The 21,177-nt window shown below is 51.7% G+C and overlaps 2 protein-coding genes across 4 annotated transcripts in view; both read left to right on the forward strand.

Moving 5' to 3' along the window:
• YWHAE (tyrosine 3-monooxygenase/tryptophan 5-monooxygenase activation protein epsilon) overlaps window positions 1-21,177 on the forward strand; it is a 130,631-nt gene that overhangs the window by 6,450 nt on the left and 103,004 nt on the right. The window contains exon 1 of one of the 2 annotated variants that reach the window (XM_050763582.1): window positions 6,800-6,803. The exons of the other annotated variant lie outside the window; for it this stretch is intronic. The gene's annotated coding sequence lies outside the window, so the exon portion shown is untranslated. Of the gene's footprint in view, window positions 1-6,799; window positions 6,804-21,177 lie in introns of those variants that run through there. 2 annotated transcript variants of the gene reach the window in all.
• Window positions 6,708-21,177, forward strand: part of CRK (CRK proto-oncogene, adaptor protein) — a 36,210-nt gene continuing 21,740 nt past the window's right edge. For both annotated transcript variants that reach the window (XM_050763578.1, XM_050763579.1), the window contains exon 1: window positions 6,708-7,098. In XM_050763578.1, coding sequence (XP_050619535.1) covers window positions 6,858-7,098 — 241 coding nt within the window. In that variant the 5' untranslated portion in view covers window positions 6,708-6,857. The remainder of the gene's footprint in view (window positions 7,099-21,177) is intronic.

Genomic DNA, 21,177 nt, shown 5'->3' on the forward strand with positions numbered 1-21,177 from the left:
ACAAGAACAGGTTTAGCCCCGGGGTCAGCCCAGCTGCTTGAGGAGCTTTGATTTGTAACCCAGGGTGGAGGTTCTCAAACAATGAAGATACCACACAACGTGTGACATTTTGGGCTTGACACGATCCTGTATACACACCTAAATTTTGATGCCTCTTCCCACGATTAATTTTCCCAAGGAAAAATGAAAGCACTACAAGTATTCGTTTGCTTTATCCGCAGTAACAGTGGCTCCGAGAAGCAGATAGATAAGATAGGTATTAAGTGCAATTACAATGCTTTATAACTGGGTCAACATTCCTTTCTCTAGCAAACCAGAATGCATGTGAGAGTGACATCGCAGACGTTACACAGGCATCCACCTTTTTTTTTTTTTTTGTGACAGTCTCTGTTGCCCAGGCTGGAGTGCAGTGGCGCGATCTCAACATGGTCATCCCAAAGTGATGGGATGACAGGCATGAGCCACTGTGCCCGGCCTGCTCTGACCTTTCTTTTTATTTATTTATTTATTTATTTATTTTTTATTTTTTTGAGACAGTGTCTCGCTCTGTCGCCCAGGCTGGAGTGCAGTGGCCCGATCTCAGCTCACTACAAGCTCTGCCTCCCGGGTTCACGCCATTCTCCTGCCTCAGCCTCCCGAGTAGCTGGGACTACAGGCGCCTGCCACCTTGCCCGGCTAGTTTTTTGTATTTTCTAGTAGACACGGGGTTTCACTGTGTTAGCCAGGATGGTCTCGATCTGCTGACCTCGTGATCCGCCTGTCTCGGCCTCCCAAAGTGCTGGGATTACAGGCTTGAGTCACCGCGCCCAGCCTATTTATTTTTTTTAGATGGAGTCTCGCTCGGTCGCCCAGGCTGGAATGCGGTGGCGCGATCTCGGCTCACTGCAAGCTCCGCCTCCCGGGTTCACGCCATTCTCCTGCCTCAGCCTCCCGAGTAGCTGGGACTACAGGCGCCGCCACCACGCCCGGCTAATTTTTTGTATTTTTAGTAGAGACAGGGTTTCACCGTGTTAGCCAGGATGGTCTCGATCTCCTGACCTCGTGATCCGCCCGCCTCAGCCTCCCAAAGTGCTGGGATTACAGACGTGAGCCACCGTGCCCAGCCAGAAAGAAATTTTCTTACTGCCTGCTTTATTTTTTTCTAAGGAAAAGTAGGAATAAGTAGCCCAACTTCAGAGTGAGCCCTTTACATGGTACCCAGCCTCGGGCAGTGTCATGACCATATGATGCGGCTCTGGCGGCTTCAGGGGACGGCACCAGGCAGGCAAGCAGGTTGTCGAGCTCCAGTTTCTTCCCCATTGCTGAAAGAAGGAATGCCTTTCTTTTTTTTTTTTTTTTTTTTTTGTTTTGAGACGGAGTCTGGCTCTGTCGCCCAGGCTGGAGTGCAGTGGCTGGATCTCAGCTCCGCCTCCCGGGTTTGCGCCATTCTCCTGCCTCAGCCTCCCGAGTAGCTGGGACTACAGGCACCCGCCACCTCGCCCGGCTAGTTTTTTGTATTTTTTTAGTAGAGACGGGGTTTCTCCGTGTTAGCCAGGATGGTCTCGATCTCCTGACCTCATGATCCGCCCGTCTCGGCCTCCCAAAGTGCTGGGATTACAGGCTTGAGCCACCGCGCCCGGCCGGAATGCCTTTCTTTGGTCAGGAAAGTTGGGAGGGGAGGATTTGGGTGGATTTTTCTGCTGGAATGAGCAGCCTTCCATTCTCTCCCTGCTTCACCTCTGCTTCAGAGCCTCCTTCCAGGACCCTCCCTTCTCTGCTTCCCCCCGCCCCAATACACACCAGAAACGTCGCCTAAGCAAGGAGGTCACTTTCTTCGTAGGGCAGGTCTCAGGCTTATCAGAGGGTGAAAGCCACCATTGTAGCTGCAAATCTGTACGTTTGAAGGGGATGGAGGAGGATGAGAAAAGAAAGGAGAGAGGGGTGGGCTTGCGCGCTCATTGTTCCAAGGGTCACTCCTGTTCCCATGCTGTTGGAGTCTGAAGTTTTGGATTCTCCTGGGTCTACAAGGAGGGAAGACACGCTTGAGTGGCGGCTGATGGCTGGGTCTTCCCTTCTTGCTTATTATGTTTTTTTTTTTTTTGAGACGGAGTCTTGCTCAGTCGCCCAGGCTGGAGTGGTGCGGTGGCACGATCTCGGCTCACTGCAAGCTCCGCCTCCCAGGTTCTCGCCATTCTCCTGCCTCAGCCTCCCCAGTAGCTGGGACTACAGGCGCCCGCCACCACACCCGGCTAGTTTTTTGTATTTTTAGTAGAGACGGGATTTCACCGTGTTAGCCAGGATGGTCTCGATCTCCTGACCTCATGATCCGCCCGTCTCGGCCTCCCAAAGTGCTGGGATTACAGGCGTGAGCCACCGCGCCCGGCCACTTATCTCTTTATTTTCCAGCTTAGTTATGATTTCTTCCTCCTTCTCCTTTTTTTTTTTTCCCCTTGAGACAGAGTCTTTCTCTGTCCCCCAGGCTGAAGTGCAGTGGCACGATCTTGGCTCACTGCAACGTCCGCCTCCTGGGTTCAAGCGATTCTCCTGCCTCAGCCTCCCTAGTAGCTGGGACCACAGGTGCCCGCCACGCCTGGCTAATTTTTGTATTTTTGATAGAAATGGTGTTTACCCAGTTGGCCAGACTGGTCTCAAACTCCTGACTTCAAGTGATTCACCCACCTTTGCTTCCCAAAGTACTGGCCTATTCTCCTTAAAAAAAAAATTCTTTTTCAGTTGGGCGCAGTGGCTCATGCCTGTAATCCCAGCACTTTGGGAGGCTGAGGCAGGCGAATCATCTGAGGTCGGGAGTTCGAGATCAGCCTGACCAACATGAAGAAACCCCGTCTCTACTAAAAATACAAAAAATTATACAGGCATGGTGGTGCATGCCTGTAATTCCAGCTACTCGGGAGGCTGAGGCAGGAGAATCTCTTGAACTCAGGAGGCGGAGGTTGCGGTGAGCTGAGATCGTGCCATTGCACTCCAGCCTGGGCAACAGGAGCGAAACTCTGTCCCGAAAAACCAAAAAAAAATCTTTTTCTTGTAATTTCCATGTGCCCTAGGGAGGGATCTTAGAGGGACTGCTTTGGAACAGGCGGTCTCTGGGTCAGGTCCAGAGCTCACAGACCGGCCAGAATTCACACTGGCATGGCTGCTTCTGCTGGTTCACAGTGCCAGGCTGTGACTAAGCCAGGGTCACGATGAGTCACCTACAGCAGGAAAAGTGCCCTTGTCCCTCCCAGGCCCCCACCCCCACTTCCCCAGAGCAGGCCTAAGGGTGTGTAGGTGAGTCCAGAAGGGCTGTGTTATCCATTAGACCAGAATCCACAGCTGACTGCCTTTTTTTTTTTTTTTTTTTTTTTTTGAGACAGAGTCTCACTCTGTCACCCAGGCTGGAGTGCAGTGGCGCAATCTGGGATCACTGCAAGCTCTGCCTCCTGGGTTCACGCTATTCTCCTGCCTCAGCCTCAGGAGTAGCTGGGACTACAGGCGCCGCCACCACGCCCGGCTAATTTTTTGTATTTTTAGTAGAGATGGGGTTTCACCGTGTTGGCCAGGATGGTCTCGATCTCCTGACCTTGTGATCCGCCCGCCTTGGCCTCCCAAATTGCTGGGATTACAGGCGTGAGCCACTGCGCCCTGCCTGACTGCTTTTTTTTTTTGAGATGGAGCCTCGCTCTGTCGCCCAGGCTGGAGTGCAGTGGCCGGATCTCGGCTCACTGCAAGCTCTGCCTCCTGGGTTCACGCCATTCTCCTGCCTCAGCCTCCCGAGTAGCTGGGACTACAGGCGCCCGACACCTCGCCTGGCTCGTTTTTTGTATTTTTTAGTAGAGACGGGGTTTCACCGTATTAGCCAGGATGGTCTCGATCTCCTGACCTCGTGATCCGCCTGTCTCGGCCTCCCAAAGTGCTGGGATTACAGGCTTGAGCCACCGCGCCCGGCCTGCTTTTTTAAAATGTAGATTCCTGCCACCCCTTCCTCCCACTTCCTATCTCAGAAATTTGAGGGTACAGCAGAGTGACCATGCTGTCTCTCCTTCCAGGATTTGAACCCTAGCTCCTCACTGTGCCAACGTGTATCTCTGTACACGTTACTTAAACTCTCTGAGCTTCAGTTTTCTCTTCTGTATGATGGGGATACTTGTCAAAGAAGGTGGTTGAGAGGATTAAATGAGATGATGCATATGAAGGCAGTCAGCACAGTGCCTGGCACACGGTCATCTCTGAATAAATGTTAGTGGTCCTGAAACGCTTATGGAGTACCTCGTAGACTAGCTGCTTGGACTTTAAGGACATACACAGAACTACAAATGAAAAATTACAGTAAAATGGGTAAGAGCTGTCATGGGAATAATTTGGACGTACTGCTGTTGATGGAGAGGGAGTGATAGGGTGGTTAAGAAAGGGGAGACATTCGGGCCGGGCGCAGTGGCTTACGCCTGTAATCCCAGCAATTTGGGAGGCCGAGGAGGGCGGATCACGACGTCAGCAGATGGAGACCATCCTAGCCAACACGGTGAAACCCCATCTCTACTAAAAAAAAAAAAAATACAAAAAACATTAGCCGGGCATGGTGGCGGGCGCCTGTAGTCCCAGCTATTGGGGAGGCTGAGGCAGGAGAATGGCGTGGACCCAGGAGGTGGAGCTTGCAGTGAGCCAAGATGGCACCACTGCACTCCAGCCTGGGTGACAGAGCGAGACTCCATCTCAAAAAACAAAAACAAAAAGAAAGGGAAGACATTTGAATTTGAGACTCCAAAGTGGGTAGAAGAGCATTCCAGGCCAGGCACAGTGGCTCTCGCCTGTAATCCCAGCACTCTGGGAGGCCGAGGTGGGTGGATCATGAGGTCGGGAGATGGAGACCATCCTGGCTAACACGGTGAAACCTCGTCTCGACCAAAAATACGAACATTATTAGCTGGGCGTGGTGGCAGGCGCCTGTAGTCCCAGCTACTTGGGAGGCTAAGGCAGGGAGAATCACTTGAACCCGGGAGGTGGCGGTTGCAGTGAGCTGTGATCGCACCACTGCACTCCAGCCTGGGCGTCAGAGCAAGAATCCATCTGAAAAAAAAAAAGAGACTATGGCTCAATTTTATGCTCTGAGCTAACCTGGGAGTTTGAACACCTGAAGACTGTTAAACGTTTTACACAAGGTAGCAACACATTCAGATTTGTATACATATATACTTTTTTGAGACAGGATCTCCCTCTGTCGCCCAGGCTGGAGTGTAATGGTGGGATCTCAGCTCACTGCAACCTCTGTCTCCCGGGTTCAAGCGATTCTCCTGCCTCATCTTCCTGAGTAGCTGGGATTACAGGCAGCCACTATGACGCCCAGCTAATTTTTGTATTAGTAGAGACGCGGTTTCACCATATTGGTCAGCCTGGTCTAGAACTCCTGACCTCAGGTGATCCGCCTGCCTCAGCCTCCCAAAGTGTTGGGATTACAGGCGTGAGCCACCGTGCCCGGCCAGATCTGTATTTTAGAAAACTCAGTGGGAGCTGTTTGCAGTGCAATTAGAGGCAACCAGACGAAAGGGCACCAGCGAGCAAGCCACTCATAGGAACACAGTCCAGAGTGACCATGACGGCAGTGAAAGTAGGAGATGCCCCTGGCTACAATTTAGTGTTTAGAAGTATCTGGGCAGGTGACCCCAAAGCCTCAAAAGAGAGGAGAATTCTGTACTTCACGTGGCTTGGCACACTCTGCTCCCTTTGCTTTGAATGTCCTTCCCCTTTTGTCATTCAGCAGTCAACACATGCTACCTCCTCTGGGAAGCCCTCTTGGATTACTCCGCAGACTGGATGGAGGGGGGCTCTGCTCTGTGTTCATGTCCGTTTCCCATGATAGCGCTTGTCAGCATTTGTCATCCTTTTGTCATGCAGTTTCCTGGTTCCTCTCACTGGTGTGTGAGTTTGAGGAGTGCAGGGCCCAGCCTCCATCACCTTTGCACCCGCAGTGCAGGTGGAGTGTCAATAACAATGTCCTGAATGAATCAATGAAAATGAGAACGTCAGCCGGCCTGTGGAGAAGCTAGAGGAACGAGAAGAAACAGACCGACATGGCCGGGAGCGATGTTTCTCGCCTGTAATCCCAGCACTTTGGGAGATCGAGGCGGGTGGATCACCCGAGGTCAGGAGTTCGAGACCAGCCTGGCCAACATGGTGAAACCCCCGTCTCTACTAAAAATACAAAAATTAGCCAGGCGTGGTGGCGCTCGCCTGTAATCCCAGCTACTTGGGAGGCGGAGGCAGGAGAATCGCTTGAACGCGGGAGGCGGAGGTTGCGGTGAGCCGAGATCGCGGCACTGCACTCCAGCCTGGGCGACAGAGACACCGTCTGAAAAAACAAAAAAAGAAAAAGAAAAGAGAAGCAGACTGATATCCCAGGAAGCCTGGCCGAGAACTGAGGCCCCAGGGCCACACGCGTCTTTTCTCCTGCAATCCTGTCTGGGAGCCGCCGCCTAGAAGTCCCGGGCCGTCCGGGAACGCGAGCCTGAAGCAGCACCGCGCGGTCGGCGGCGCAGGCGCACGTCTCTGCTGGAGGCTGCGAGGCCCCGCCCCCGGGCCCTAGACCCCGCCTCCCATCCCCCTCATCCCCGGGCCGGGCAGGGCGGCACCGCCCATGAGGCCGCATGCGCAGTGCGCGCGCGAGTGCGCCTTGCCCTTCTCCCAATGGCGGGCCGCGGGCCCCTTCCCGGCAGCCTCCCTCGGGCAGGGAGCGCGTCATTTCCGGTGGGGAAGGCCCGCGGCTGCCGCCGCCATTTCGGGCGCTGCTGTGAAGCTGAAACCGGAGCCGGTCCGCTGGGCGGCGGGCGCCGGGGGCCGGAGGGGCGCGCGCGGCGGCGGCACCCCAGCGTTTAGGCGCGGAGGCAGCCATGGCGGGCAACTTCGACTCGGAGGAGCGGAGTAGCTGGTACTGGGGGCGGTTGAGTCGGCAGGAGGCGGTGGCGCTGCTGCAGGGCCAGCGGCACGGGGTGTTCCTGGTGCGGGACTCGAGCACCAGCCCCGGGGACTATGTGCTCAGCGTCTCAGAGAACTCGCGCGTCTCCCACTACATCATCAACAGCAGCGGCCCGCGCCCGCCAGTGCCGCCGTCGCCCGCCCAACCTCCGCCGGGTGAGGGACTGACGGGACGGGGGGCCCTGGGCGGGGTGAGGGCCGCGGAACTCCCAGCCCGGCTGGCTGCTCCTCGAGAGCGGACCCTCGGGGTCGTGGGCAGAGGGCTGGGTGACCGTGGCAGGGGCCCGCCGGCTGCTGGGGCTCATTCCCACCCGGGGAACAGGAGTGTGGGGGAGGAGGAGCCGCGGACCGAGGCCCCGGGGTGTGCCTGGGAAGGGCAGCCCCGGGGAAGGGGAACTGCTTCGGCCCCAGGGTGGGGCTGGCTCCCGGGCCAGGCGCAAGGGTAGGGCAGGGCAAGGCAACGTGGGGACAAAGAGCTGAGGGAGATGTTGGCACTGCGGGGGCATCACTTGGCAGCGGCGCCCAGAATGAATCCGATAATCCTACAAGTGGCTTTTGGGCTGGAAGCGTTTCCTGCCGTGTTGGAGAGCCGGGTTTGGCCGTGCTCCCCTGGTGGCCTTTGGTAGGAAGTCACCACAAACTGGCCGGGAGGGATGGAGACACCCTCAGGAAACCGGTTAGTTTTTTCCTTTCTTGGGCATTTTTCCAAAATCCTTGTACCGTCCTCTTCCCCCGTGGAGGACGAAGGTGGTGAATTAAGTGATAGAAGAAAGCCTACAGTGACCAGCCCAACCCAGTTTAAGGCGATGCCTGGCTGCGTGCAGGAGATCTAAGCGTCCAGAAGACTGTCCGCCGGTAGAGGGTTCTGGTTTTCAAAGTGTTTAGTGGAGGAAAGACATTTTATTCCAGAGAATAAACCAGAAATGAGGCAGTGGAAACAGACCCTTCCCTGGATGTGACTGGAGCTTCATTTTCCTTGGACTTAAACATTGTCAGTGTGTACTTCAGGGCGTGACCTTGCTCAGTAAGATGGGGCTGCGGGCTGAGTCTTCCTGGATGCTGGGAACAGACTCTACGCCAAGAACATAAATTACCTGCGCTGGGTTTTTCTTGCCAGGGATCCCTGAGATTGACTGCCTTTCCGATGCCGTTGGAGTTGATTTGGGAGTGTTTCAAGGGAATAGATAGATGCCCTTAGTACTGGAGATTTGTGAGGTACGAAGTAATTCTGGGGTTCTCATTGTATGTGTACCTGTTTAACAGCATCAGGAGTCCTCGTGCCTTCACACTGTTGCCAAGTCGAAGCTGTTTCTTCTTGGCCGCTGAGACTGGGTTCAGACTAGTCTCCTATGAATCAGGAAGCTCCTGAGCCATCCTCTGTAGACTTTCTCTTGTAGGATCGTTCTAATTTAGATTTACTTGTTCCGGCCAGAAATGGAGAATTGAATAGCCAGTCTCTTTGTTATTAACACATACCAATTTTTATTTTACTTTTTCCTGAGACGGAGTCTCGCTCTGTCGCCCATGCTGGAGCGCAGTAGCGCGATCTCGGCTCATGGCCACCTCCACCTCCCCGGGGCTCCCGGGTTCAAGATTCTCCTGCCTCAGTCTCCCGAGTAGCTGGGATTACAGGCACCCACCACCACAACCAGCTAATGTTGTATTTCTAGTAGAGACAAGATTTCACCAGATTGGCCAGGCTGGTCTCAAACTCCTGACCTCAGGTGATCCACCCTCCCAAAATGCTGGGATTACAGGTATGAGCCACCGTGCCTGGCCAACACATAACCAATTTTTTTCTTATTTTATTTATTTATTTATTATTTATTTATTTTGAGACAGAGTCTCTCTCTGTCACCCAGGCTGGAGTGCAGTGGCGCCATCTTGACTGACTGCAACCTCCGCCTTTTGGGTTCAAGTGATTCTCCTGCCTCAGCCTCCTAAGTAGCTGGGATTACCAGTGCCTGTCACCACGCCCAGCTAATTTTTGTATTTTTAGTAGAGATGGGGTTTTACCAGGTTGACCAGGTGGGTCTTGAACTCCTGACCTCAGGTAATCCACTCGCCTTTGCCCCCTCAAAGTGCTGGGATTACGGGTGTGAGCCACCGCACCCAGCTTTGTTTGTTTGAGGCGGAGTTTCACTTTTGTTGCCCAGGCTGGAGTTCAGTGGTGTGATCTCAGCTCACTGCAATCTCTACGTCGTGGGTTCAAAGGATTCTCTTGCTTCAGCCTCCCTAGTAGCTGGGATTACAGGCATACGCCACCATGCCTGGCTAGTTTTTGTATTTTTAGTAGAGATGGGGTTTCATCATGTTGACCAGGCTGGTCTCGAACTCCTGACCTCAGGTGATCCGCCCGCCTCAGCCTCCCAAAGTGCTGGGATTACAGGTGTGAGCCACCACACCCAGCCCAACACATAACTATTTTTAGAAAATGAGTATGGGGTCTATAAGTTCACAAATTATTGTAGATCTTTCTCATTCTGGCCAGTTTAATGGCGTTATGAGATGGGAATATTGATGTACCTTTGTTGGCCCTGAACCAGATATATGCTACTTTGATGCCACCTGCATGGTATCTGGGGTTTTGCATTATATGTAGTAACATGATGGCAAACTGTTATTGAAACTCACTTTTCAGCCTTTTGTTTGTGTTTGTTGGTTGCCAGAGTTGAAAATGGCAGCCGGCAGGTTTGTTAGCTTGATATTTTTTCACATCTTAGCATAACGATTTTTATATCTCAAGCCTTACTTGGATAATGGAGCACCACCTTTTCAAAACAGATAAGAACTCAGTTCCTTGGCCCAGGAAAGAAGGTGAAGATTGCCAAAGTTTGTGGATGGGGTGTGGAATATTCACGAGTATTGTGATAATTCTGCCATATTGTACCCCATTTTCTACGATTCAGTTGCTGTCTTTTCTGTCTTCTGAGACAGGGCCTTTGTCTCTCAAGCTGGAGTGCAGTGGCATGAACACAGCTCACTGCAGCCTTGACCTCCCGGGCTCAAGCCATCCTCCCACTTTAGCCTCCTGAGCAGCTGGGACTACAGGCATATCCACCATGCCTGGTTAACTGTTTAACATTTTTTTGTGGAGATGAGGGGTTTCACTGTGTTGTCCAGGCTAGTCTCAAATTCTTGGTCTCAAGAGATCCTCCCGCTTCAGACTCCCAAAGTGCTGGAATTGCAGGTGTGAGCCACTGTGCCTGGCTCAGTTGCTGTCTTGTTTGTTTGTTTGTTTTTTGAGGCAGAGTTTTTTTTTTGTTGTTGTTGTTGAGACAGAGTCTGGCTCTGCCGCCCAGGCTGGAGTGCAGTGGCCGGATCTCAGCTCACTGCAAGCTCCGCCTCCCGGGTTCACGCCATTCTCCTGCCTCAGCCTCCCGAGTAGTTGGGACTACAGGCGCCCGCCACCACGCCCGGCTAGTTTTTTGTATTTTTTAGCAGAGACGGGGTTTCACCGTGTTAGCCAGGATGGTCTCGATCTCCTGACCTCGTGATCCGCCCGTCTCGGCCTCCCAAAGTGCTGGGATTACAGGCTTGAGCCACCGCGCCCGGCCGAGGCAGAGTTTTTACTCTTGTCTCCCACGCCAGAGTGCAATGGCGTGATACTGACTCACTGCAACCTCCGTCTCCCAGGTTCAAACAATTCTCCTGCCTCACCCTCCTGAGTAGCTGGAATTACAGAGGCCCACCACCATGCTCAGCTAATTTTTGTATTTTTTAGTAGAGATGGGGTTTCGCCATGTTGGCCAGGCTGGTCTGGAACTCCTGAACTCTGATGATCCACCCGCCTCGGCCTCCCAAAGTGCTGGGCCTGAGCCACCGCACCCGGCCTGTCTGTATAACCTCAGAATTACTTTGTACCTCAAGTGCTAAGTGCTTTGTACCTCAAATCTCAAGTGCTAAGTACGGAATCTTTGTTCTCCCCCTCACCAAGTCCTTTTGAAGTCACACAGAGAAATTTCTTGAATTTTAAAGAGGCGTATACAATATTAATAACTAATGTTTATTGACTGGTTATTCTGTGCCAGGTACTTTGCTTGAGTACTTTATGTGCCTTATTTCACCTGCTGTCTAGGACAGTCTGGTGAGATAAGTAATATGATCTCCATTTATTAAAATATTCCCATTTTATACAGGAGGAAACACTCAGATTCAGTAACTTGCTTAAGGTCACACAGCTAGTAAATGACTTTCCAAAGTTGAACCTAGGCATTCTGACCTGAGAACTGACCCTTTTATGCTACACTTGTCAGAACCAGCGTCCTTTTGGGATCTCAGCAATGCATGTGGAGGTCTGTATCCTCAATATCCTCAGTACTTTGTTTTGTTTTTTTGGATGGAGTTTTGCTCTTGTTGTCCCCCAGGCTACTAGAGTGCAGTGGTGCAGTCTCGGCTCACTGAAACCTCCCCTTCTCTGGGTCAAGTGATTCTCCTTCCTCAGCCTCCTGAGTAGCTAGGATTACAGGCACGCGCCACCATGCCCGGCTAATTTTTTTTTTTTTTTTTTTTTTTTTTTTTTTTTTTTTTTGAGACGGAGTCTCGCTCTATCGCCCAGGCTGGAGTGCAGTGGCGCGATCTCGGCTCACTGCAAGCTCCGCCTCCCGGGTTCACGCCATTCTCCTGCCTCAGCCTCCCGAGTAGCTGGGACTACAGGCGCCCACAACCGCACCCGGCTAATTTTTTTTTTTTTTTTTTTTTTGAGACGGAGTCTCGCTCTGTAGCCCAGGCTGGAGTGCAGTGGCCGGATCTCAGCTCACTGCAAGCTCCGCCTCCCGGGTTCACGCCATTCTCCGGCCTCAGCCTCCCGAGTAGCTGGGACTACAGGCGCCCGCCACCTCGCCCGGCTAGTTTTTTGTATTTCTTAGTAGAGACGGGGTTTCACCGTGTTAGCCAGGATGGTCTCGATCTCCTGACCTCGTGATCCGCCCGCCTCGGCCTCCCAAAGTGCTGGGATTACAGGCTTGAGCCACCGCGCCCGGCCCTAATTTTTTGTATTTTTAGTAGAGACGGGGTTTCACCGTGGTCTCGATCTCCTGACCTTGTGATCCGCCCGCCTCGGCCTCCCAAAGTGCTGGGATTACAGGCGTGAGCCACCGCGCCCGGCCATTTTTTTTTTTTTTGTATTTTTGGTAGACACAGGTTTCACCGTGTTGGCCAGGCTGGTCTCGAACTCCTGACCTCAGGTAATCTGCCTGTCTCAGCCTTGTGTTTTTTTTTTTTCCCCACCGTGTTGCTCAAACTGGAGTGCAGTGGCTGTTGACAGGCACAGTCATAGTACACTACAGCCCTTAACTTTGGGGCAGGCAGTCCTCCTGACTCAGGCTCTGAGTAGCTGGGACTTCCAGCATGTACAGCTGCATCCAACCCAGGTTTTTTTAAAGATCAGAATTAAAGAATGGCAAGAAGAGGCCGGGCGCCGTGGCTCACGCCTGCAATCCCAGCATTTTGGGAGGCCAAGGCAGGCGGATCATTTGAGGCCAGGAGTTAGAGACCAGCCTGGCCAACATGGTGAAACCCCATCTCTCCTAAAAAATACAAAAATTAGCAGGGCGTGGTGGCATGCGCCTGTAATCCCAGCGACTGGAGAGATTGAGGCACAAGAATCGCTTGAACCTCGGAGGCAGAGGTTGCAGTGCGCCGAGATCATGCCACTGGCTTTATCGTTCAGACAATACGTATCTGCTATCTTAAGTCAGTGATGAAGAAGCTTTTTAAAATTGTTACTACTTTATTTTTTATTTTTGCGATGGAGTCTTGCTCTGTCGCCCAGGCTGGGGTGCAGTGGGGCAATCTCAGCTCACTGCAACCTCCCCCTCCCTGCTCAAGCCATTCTCCTGCCTCAGCCTCTCGAGTAGCTGGGACTACAGGCGCACGCCACCACGCCCAGCTAATTTTTTTATATTTTTAGTAGAGACGGGGTTTCACCATGTTGGCCAGGCTGGTCTCGATTTCCTGACCTCAAGTGATCCGCCTGCCCTGGCCTCCCAAAGCGTTAGGATTACAGGCGTGAGCCCCCGCGCCCAGCTGGGTATTATTTTCAAAGGCATCGGTACAGAATGGGCCAGGGATTCTCAGCCTTTTCTGTTGAACCTGTGTTTAACTTGTCTTGTCCTCAGCTTGCATCGGCTTCCTATGGTGCCATAGCTTGGGAGTTCCCTGGGGTCATAGGGAAGGGCTTGGTCAAGTCTCCTGGTCACATTCTAGCAGGTTGGGCTTCAAGATGGACCTCCTTGGAATGCTTGCAAGAAACTGGTTTTTTCCTCTTGGAATAGCTAAACGGTGACCAGTCGTCGGGTTGGCAAAACAGAAGGAGTGTGAGGGAGGAGTGTCGTTAGGAGCTTGAGCTGTGCAGCCTGACTTTGGACCTTACTTACCTACACTTACTACTTGTGTAACTTTGGGCAAATTGTTTAACTTTTCTCTGCTTCAGTTTCCTCATCTGTGAAGGAGGGAAATAGTAATACTGACCTCAGGGTTGTAATGATATTCCATACTAAGTACTGGCATATTCAGTACTCCATAAGCATTTTATATATATTAATTTTAATAACATAACTGTGAGATGTGGGGGCTTTTGAAGCAAAATGGAAAACTTCTCATCTTTGAGAGGCTCCAGAAGCATGGTGTGGACGGCAGGGGCTGGTGAAACAGTTTGTCTTAGGGAGTAAGTGCCTGGGTGGGGTGCATCTGTAAGTGTGAAAGGACCTCGGGTTCAGCACATGGAAATAAGATGGTGCTTCCTGTTACCTGCTCATCCCAAAGGCTTCTACCTGTTGCCCTAGTGGGTAGAGGAGGGCATAAAACTTGCTTCATTTTCAAGGCGTGGGACAGAAGCTAGGGTGTTAATAGTTTGTGATACCCCCTCAAGGTAGTGAAGAGTTACACAGGCCAGGCTGGCAGCTGGGCCACGCCTCTTCTCTGGAGGTAGCGTGAGACTGCCGAAGTCCCATTGCTGCCTTTTTACACCTTCAGCTTCTGCTTCTCATTTGTTCATCTGTCTTGGCAGTTCACAAACCTGATTCTCTTGTCTTACTCTCGATGTCTTAGTGGCCTTGCCTCCAGTGGTTCTGGAGAAGTACTTCAGTGAGAGCTACTTATGGATTTTAAACCAAAATAATTCCATGGTGAAGGGAGTAGGTTTATTTATTGCAGGACTTCCCCAAGTATTTACTGTGCTCATGTGAATTGTGAGTTTCCAAGAGAGGGTGCTGGTTTCACACCTGTTTGACTGCAGAACCTTCCCCCACTGTGGCCCTGGTGCTCAGGCTGGTGTGCAGTGGCTCCATCATTGCTCACTACAGCCTCACTGTATGACCCAGGCGGGGCTTGCACTCCTGGCCTCAAGAGATTTCTCCCAAAAGATTAATACATCAATTAAAAAAAAAAAAAAAACAGAAAAAATAAAGAGATCCTTCTGCCTCAGCCTCCCAAAGTGCTGAGATTACAGGTGTGAGCCACTGCACCTACCTGACCATAGAACTTTTGAGAAGCATCTTGAGATCCTATGGAATTTTCTCTGGGAAACAGTCTGGTGGGCTCTGGATTTGAGGGTGAATTGAAAATTGCTGAAGGAATTTGGAGGATTGGTTGCTTTTTATTGAGCACCTATAATGTATGAGCCACTTTTTTTTTTTTTTTTTGAGATGGTGTCTTGCTCTGTCACCCAGGCTGGAGTACAATGGTGTATTCTTGGCCCATTGCGACCTTCGCCTCCCAGGTTCAAGCAATTCTCCTGCCTCAGCCTCCCCAGTAGCTGGGACTACAGGCGTGCAACACCACGCCCAACTAATTTTTGCATTTTTAGTAGAGGTGGGTTTTTACCATGTTGATCAGGCTGGTCTTGAACTCCTGACCTCAGGTGATCTGCCTGGCTCTGCCTCCCAAAGTGCTGGGATTACAGGCTTGAACCACCATGCCCAGTCTCTAGCCACTTTTAGGAACTTTATTAGATGGGTATTTGACCTCATTTTGCAGAGGTGGGGTGAGGCACACGGAAGTTAGATAACTCAGACAGCTAGGAAATGGGAGCCAGAATGCACCAAACCTTATTCATATACTGGCATATTCAGTACTCCATAAGCATTTTATATATATTAATTTTAATAACATAACTGTGAGGTGTGGGGGCTTTTGAATCAAAATGGAAAACTTCTCATCTTTGAGAGGCTCCAGAAGCATGGTGTGGACGGCAGGGGCTGGTGAAACAGTTTGTCTTAGGGAGTAAGTGCCTGGGTGGGGTGCATACTTAGGACCATCCGCATACCCACCATTTTTACAACATTCTATTTGCTTAGGAAGCCATATATCTTCTCAGATGGAAGCCAGTGCAGTGGCTTGCTTTTTTTTTTTTTTTTTTTTCTTTTGGAGACACTCTCACTCTGTTACCCAAGCTGGAATCCAGTGGCGCGATCTCTGCTCACCGCAAGCTCCGCCTCCTGGGTTCCCACCATTCTCCTGCCTCAGCCGCCTAAGTAACTGGGACTACAGGCGCCTGCCACCACGCCTGGCTAATTTTTTGTATTTTTAGTAGAGACGGGGTTTCAGCGTGTTAGCCAGAGTGGTCTTGATCTCCTGACCTCGTGATCTGCCTGCCTGAGCCTCCCAAATTGCTGGGATTACAGGCACCACCCACCGCGCCTGGCCAGCCAGTGGCCTTTTTAGCGTTTTGTATTGGTGGGTATTTATCTAAGCAACCCCTGTGAATACCATAGGCAAAGAAGGAAGGGAGGGAGCAGGAATTGAGGAATGAAGGGAAAAGAGAGGGCCAGGTGTGGTGGTTCATGTCTGTAATCCCAGCACTTTGGGAAGCTGAGGCTGCCGGATCACTTGAGGTCAGGAGTTTGAGACCAGCCTAGTCAACATGGCAAAACCCTGTCTCTCTTAACAATACAAAAATTAGCCAGGTGTGGTGTCGGGCGCCTGTAATCCCAGCTACTTGGGAGGCTGAGGCAGGGAGAATTGCTGGAACTCAGGAGGCGGAGGTTGCAGTGAGCCAAGATCGCACCAGTGCATTCCAGCCTGAGCAACAGAGGGAGACCCCATCTCAAAAAAAAAAAAAAAAAAAAAAGAGAGAAAGTGCCGTGAGATCAAGGAGAGGCAGATGATCCAGTCGTGCTCTCGTGGTATCCTGGTAGCCGCGTCAGAAGTGATTGGGCCTATTTCAGCCCACAGAGCCCTCAGGTGTTCTTCATGAAACCTTCAGGGAGGCCGTGGCCTTGTAAAACTGGTCGTAACCTGAGGCTTGAAATGCTTAGCAGGCTTAGAAGTAACGGGTTGAGCAGGTACGGAGAAGCAGAGAGGATAATCCCCTCCTTGCGTTGATTTTTATTTCTGTATGTGTGAATTCCTAACTCCACGTTCAAAATCCAACACAAGGTGATGTAGAACAAGTCATTGAGGTTTTCCAAGTCCTTGATAGCTATGAGAATCCTGTCATTGCTTCTGTTCTCTAGACTGGCTGACTGTGCCTCCTTCCTTTCCCGCCCTTCTGTTTCCTGCCTTTGGCTGTTTGTGGTTGGAAGGGGAGGAAAGAGAGAAAAGGAGCCGGAACTTTCCGCACAACTGTGGTGAGGTTTGGGCTTATCTGGGACTTAGGTGTGTTCTGTTCTCCTCCCTTCCTTCTGGAGTTTGGATCAATGAAGCTTGATGGCCCCCAGCAGTTCACAGAAACGGGCATTTCTCTGTGAAATTATTACATTGTCAGAGTAGAAAAATATAAGTAAAGTACATCAAAGGTTTTCCATGGCATTTTGCTTACATTTCTGTGTCTGTTGGGATTGCCAAACAAAAAGTCATAGTGAGCCCAGTTCACACTATGTGGCATTTGAACAAGAGGAGAATTGAACCTGCTTCCTCCCTTTGTGCCCGATGATCTGCCACGTTTTCTCTCACTTATCTTTCAGAGGGACTTGGCTTAGTAGTCTTACGTGTTCCTTCCCCGCAAAATGCATTTCAGTCGGCCTGCGGTGCTGACTGAGGAACCATAACAGTGGGTGGCAGGGGGTGGTTGCCTGCCTTCTTCGAGTGGAGCCAGTACCTTGGAAGTGTTCACGGATGGTCATAGTTGCTCACGGTGATTCTCTTGTATCTCAGGACACAGTGTGTTGTTGCTGCAACTGTCTTGTGCAGGAACGTAGCTCCAGGTGAAGGTGAGAGCCGGGTGGGGAGGTTGTCTTCCTAAGACGTGCTGCTTTCTCCTTGTTCACCAACCACACTGTGCTTGCTGGGTATCTCCAGCAGTGCTGTGAGCTGCTCTGAGCTTCTGCAGTCTAGGAGGGCGTTGTGTTTAGCTTCTTTCCAGCACTTCAGAGTTACACTCATTCAGAACAATATCTGGCCGGGCGCGGTGGCTCACACCTGTCATCCCAGCATTTTGGGAGGTCGAGGCAGGCGGATCACGAGGTCAAGTGATCGAGACCATCCTGGCTAACACGGTGAAACCCCATCTCTACTAAAAATAAAAACATTAGCAACACTTACTGAGCACTTAGCTGCCAACCACTGTCCCAGAAGTCCCAGAAAGACAACTAATGGAACACCTTGGATGTAGTTGGGTAAACCTTACCAAGGGAGCTTTTCTCCACCCAGGTGTGATCAGAACATTTCTAAGCTGTGAGTGCTCAGGTGGCCTCCCTACCGCTCTGCCCTGGAGTTTTCTTGACCAGGCAGTGCTCAGTAGGTCCCTAGGCTCACAGTGACCCTGTCCTTAACAGTTTCTCCATAGGCCTGAAAGATCATCCTGAATTCGCCTAATGGTGATAGGCAAGGTGGCCATGACTCTCCTTGACTGCCAGACTTGAATAGGAATTACTCTCCAGCAGTGATCCTCCTCAGTAAAGAGAATCTCCAGGATATAGCACTCCATGCCTGCTACAGTCCTAACGAAAATCGTCTTCCTGGTCCTGTATTCGGAACGTTTGCGATCACCCTCTATCGGTGCATGAGGAACGTTTGCCGTAGAGGACAGTCCTGGCACTCGCACCCCTTTCAGTGTCTTAAATCGGAGAGACAACCAGTATTCCGGAGTCTGGGCTGTTCACTGTTTTAAGCTGACAGCCGTGAATTCCACAGGCGGACTTTGGGTAGTGTGGGAAGTGTGCGGCTCTCCTTCAGACGCTCTCATTGTTCATTTGGATGGAAAGAGTGCTCATCAGTACTCATTCTACCCACAGGACTTTTCATTCGCTTCCAGAGTTAACATTGTGTCTTTTTACCTCTCTCCAATAGTGGAATGAATTTTAAATGTATGTTTTCTGATCATACTGGAAGAATTGCGGTTTTTTTCTTTTTTTAATAGAGACAGGCTTTCGCTGTGTTACCCAGGCTGGAGGGCAGTGGCACAATCCTGACTCACTGCAGGCTCCGCCTCCCAGGCCAATCAATCCTCCCACCTCAGCCTCCGAAGTAGCTGGGACTAAAGGTGTGCACCACCCTGCCTGGCCTTTGTATTTTGTTTTTTTTTTTAGTAGAGACAGGGTCTCGCTGTGTTAGGATATTTCTAACATTGAACAAAATAATTAGGTCTCTAGCTGGTCGTGGTGGTACGCACATGTAGTCCCAGCTACCCAGGAGTCTAAAGCAGGAGGATGACTCCGGGCCAGGAGTATAACGCCACGGTGTGCAGTGGTGGTGTCTGTGCATAGCTACTGGAGTTTATCCTGGGCAGCAAAAACCTGCCTTTCAAAATTAACAAGGCGGCCGGGCGCGGTGGCTCAAGCCTGTAATCCCAGCACTTTGGTAGGCCGAGGCGGGTGGATCACGAGGTCAGGAGATCGAGACCATCCTGGCTAACATGGTGAAACCCCGTCTCTACTAAAAATACAAAAAACTAGCCGGGCGTGGTGGCGGGCGCCTGTAGTCTCAGCTACTTGGGAGGCTGAGGCGGGAGAATGGCGTGAACCCGGGAGGCGGAGCTTGCAGTGAGCCGAGATCACGCCACTGCACTCCAGCCTGGGAGACACAGCGAGACTCCGTCTCAAAAAAAAAAACAAACAAACAAAAAAAAAAACAAAATTAACAAGGCCAGGCAAGGTGGCTCATGCCTATAATCATAACACTTTGGGAGGCCAAGGGGGAAGAGGATTACTTTGAGCTCAGGAGATCAAGACCTGCCTGGGAGACATGACAAAACCCCGTTATTTAAAAAAATAGGCTGGACGTGGTGGCTCACGCCTGTAATCCCAGCCCTTTGGGAGGCTGAGGCGGGCAGATCACAAGGTCAGGAGTTCAAGACCAGCCTGGCCAATATGGTGAAACCCCATCTCCACTAAAAATACAAAGAAAATTAGCCGGGCATGGTGGCGGGTGCCTGTAGTCCCAGCTGCTCAGGAGGCTGAGGCAGGAGAATGGTGTGAACCCGGGAGGTGGAGCTTGCAGTGAGCCGAGATCGCACCACTGCACTCCAGCCTGGGCAACAGAACGAGACTCCATCTAAAAAACAAAAAAAAAGGCTGGGCGTGGTGGCTCACACCTGTAATCCCAGCACTTTGGGAGGCTGAGGCGGGCGGATCATGAAGTCAGGAGATTAAGACCATGCTGGCTAACATGGTGAAACCCCGTCTCTGCTAAAAATACAAAAAATTAGCCGGGCATGGTGGTGGGCACCTATAGTCCCAGCTACTCGGGAGGCTGAGACAGGAGAATGGAGTGAACCTGGGAGGCGGAGCTTGCAGTGAGCCACGATCGCGCCACTGCACTGCAGCTTGGGCAACAGAGTGAGACTCCATCTCAAAAAAAAAAAGTAAAAATTAAAAAATATATATTAGGTGGGTGTTGGTGGGTGGTTTGTACCTATAGCCCCAGCTGTTTGGGAAGCTGAGACTGTAGAATTGCTTGAGCCCAGAAAGTGGAGGGTGCGGCCAGGCGCAGTGGCTCACGCCTGTAATCCTAACATTTTAGGAGGCCAAGGTTGGTGGGATCACCTGAGGTCAGGAGTTTGAGACCAGCCTTGCCAACGTGGTGAAACCTCATCTCTACTAAAAATACAAAAAATTACTGGGGTGTGGTGGCGGGCGCCTGTAGTCCCAGTTACTTGGGAGGCTAAGGCAGGAGAATCACTTGAACCCAGGATGGGGAGGTTGCAGTGAGCCAAGATCGTACCACTGCACTCCAGCCTGGGCAACAGAGCAAGAGTCTATCTCAAAAAAAAAAAAAAAAAAAAAAAAAAAAAAAGGCCGGGCGCGGTGGCTCAAGCCTGTAATCCCAGCACTTTGGGAGGCCGAGACGGGCGGATCACGAGGTCAGGAGATCGAGACCATCCTGGCTAACACGGTGAAACCCCGTCTCTACTAAAAATACAAAAAATTAGCTGGGCGAGGTGGCGGGCGCCTGTAGTCCCAACTACTCGGGAGGCTGAGGCAGGAGAATGGCGTGAACCCGGGAGGCGGAGCTTGCAGTGAGCTGAGATCCGGCCATTGCACTCCAGCCTGGGCGGCAGAGCGAGACTCCGTCTCAAAAAAAAAAAAAAAAAAAGGCCGGGCGCGGTGGCTCACGCCTGTAATTCCAGCACTTTGGGAGGCCCAGGCGGGCGGATCACGAGGTCAGGAGATTGAGACCATCCTGGCAAACATGGTGAAACCCCCTCTCTACTAAAATACAAAGAAAATTAGCTGGACGTGGTGGCAGGCGCCTGTAGTCCCAGCTGCTCGGGAGGCTGAGGCAGGAGAATGGCGTGAGCCCGGGAGGTAGAGCTTGCAGTGAGCCAAGATTGTGCCACTGCACTCCAGCCTGGGCAACAGAGCAAGAGTCCGTCTCAAAAAAAAAAGCCAGGCTCAGTGGCTCACGCTTGTAATTCCAGCACTTTGGGAGGCCGAGGCAGGCGGATCACGAGATCAGGAGATTGAGACCATCCTGGCAAACATGGTGAAACCCCGTCTCTACTAAAATACAAAAAAAAAAAATTAGCCAGGCGTGGTGGCGGGCACGTATAGTTCCAGCTGCTCAGGAGGCTGAGGCAGGCGAATGGTGTGAACCCGGGAGGTGGAGCTTGCAGTGAGCCGAGATCACGCCACTGCACTCCAGCCTGGGCGACAGAGCAAGACTCTGTCTCAAAAAAAAAAAAAAAGGTTGCAGTGAACTGCGATTGTGCCACTGCATGCCAGCCTCCTAGACAGCAGAGTGAGGCCCTGTCACATACCAGGCTCGGTGGCTCACGCCTGTCATCCCAGCACTTTTGGAGGCTGAGGCCGTCAGAACACTTGAGGTCAGGAGTTCGAGACCAGCCTGGTGGTGGAA

The sequence above is a fragment of the Macaca thibetana genome, chromosome 16 (genome assembly GCF_024542745.1).
Source record: "Macaca thibetana thibetana isolate TM-01 chromosome 16, ASM2454274v1, whole genome shotgun sequence".
Taxonomy (NCBI): Eukaryota; Metazoa; Chordata; class Mammalia; order Primates; family Cercopithecidae; genus Macaca; species Macaca thibetana.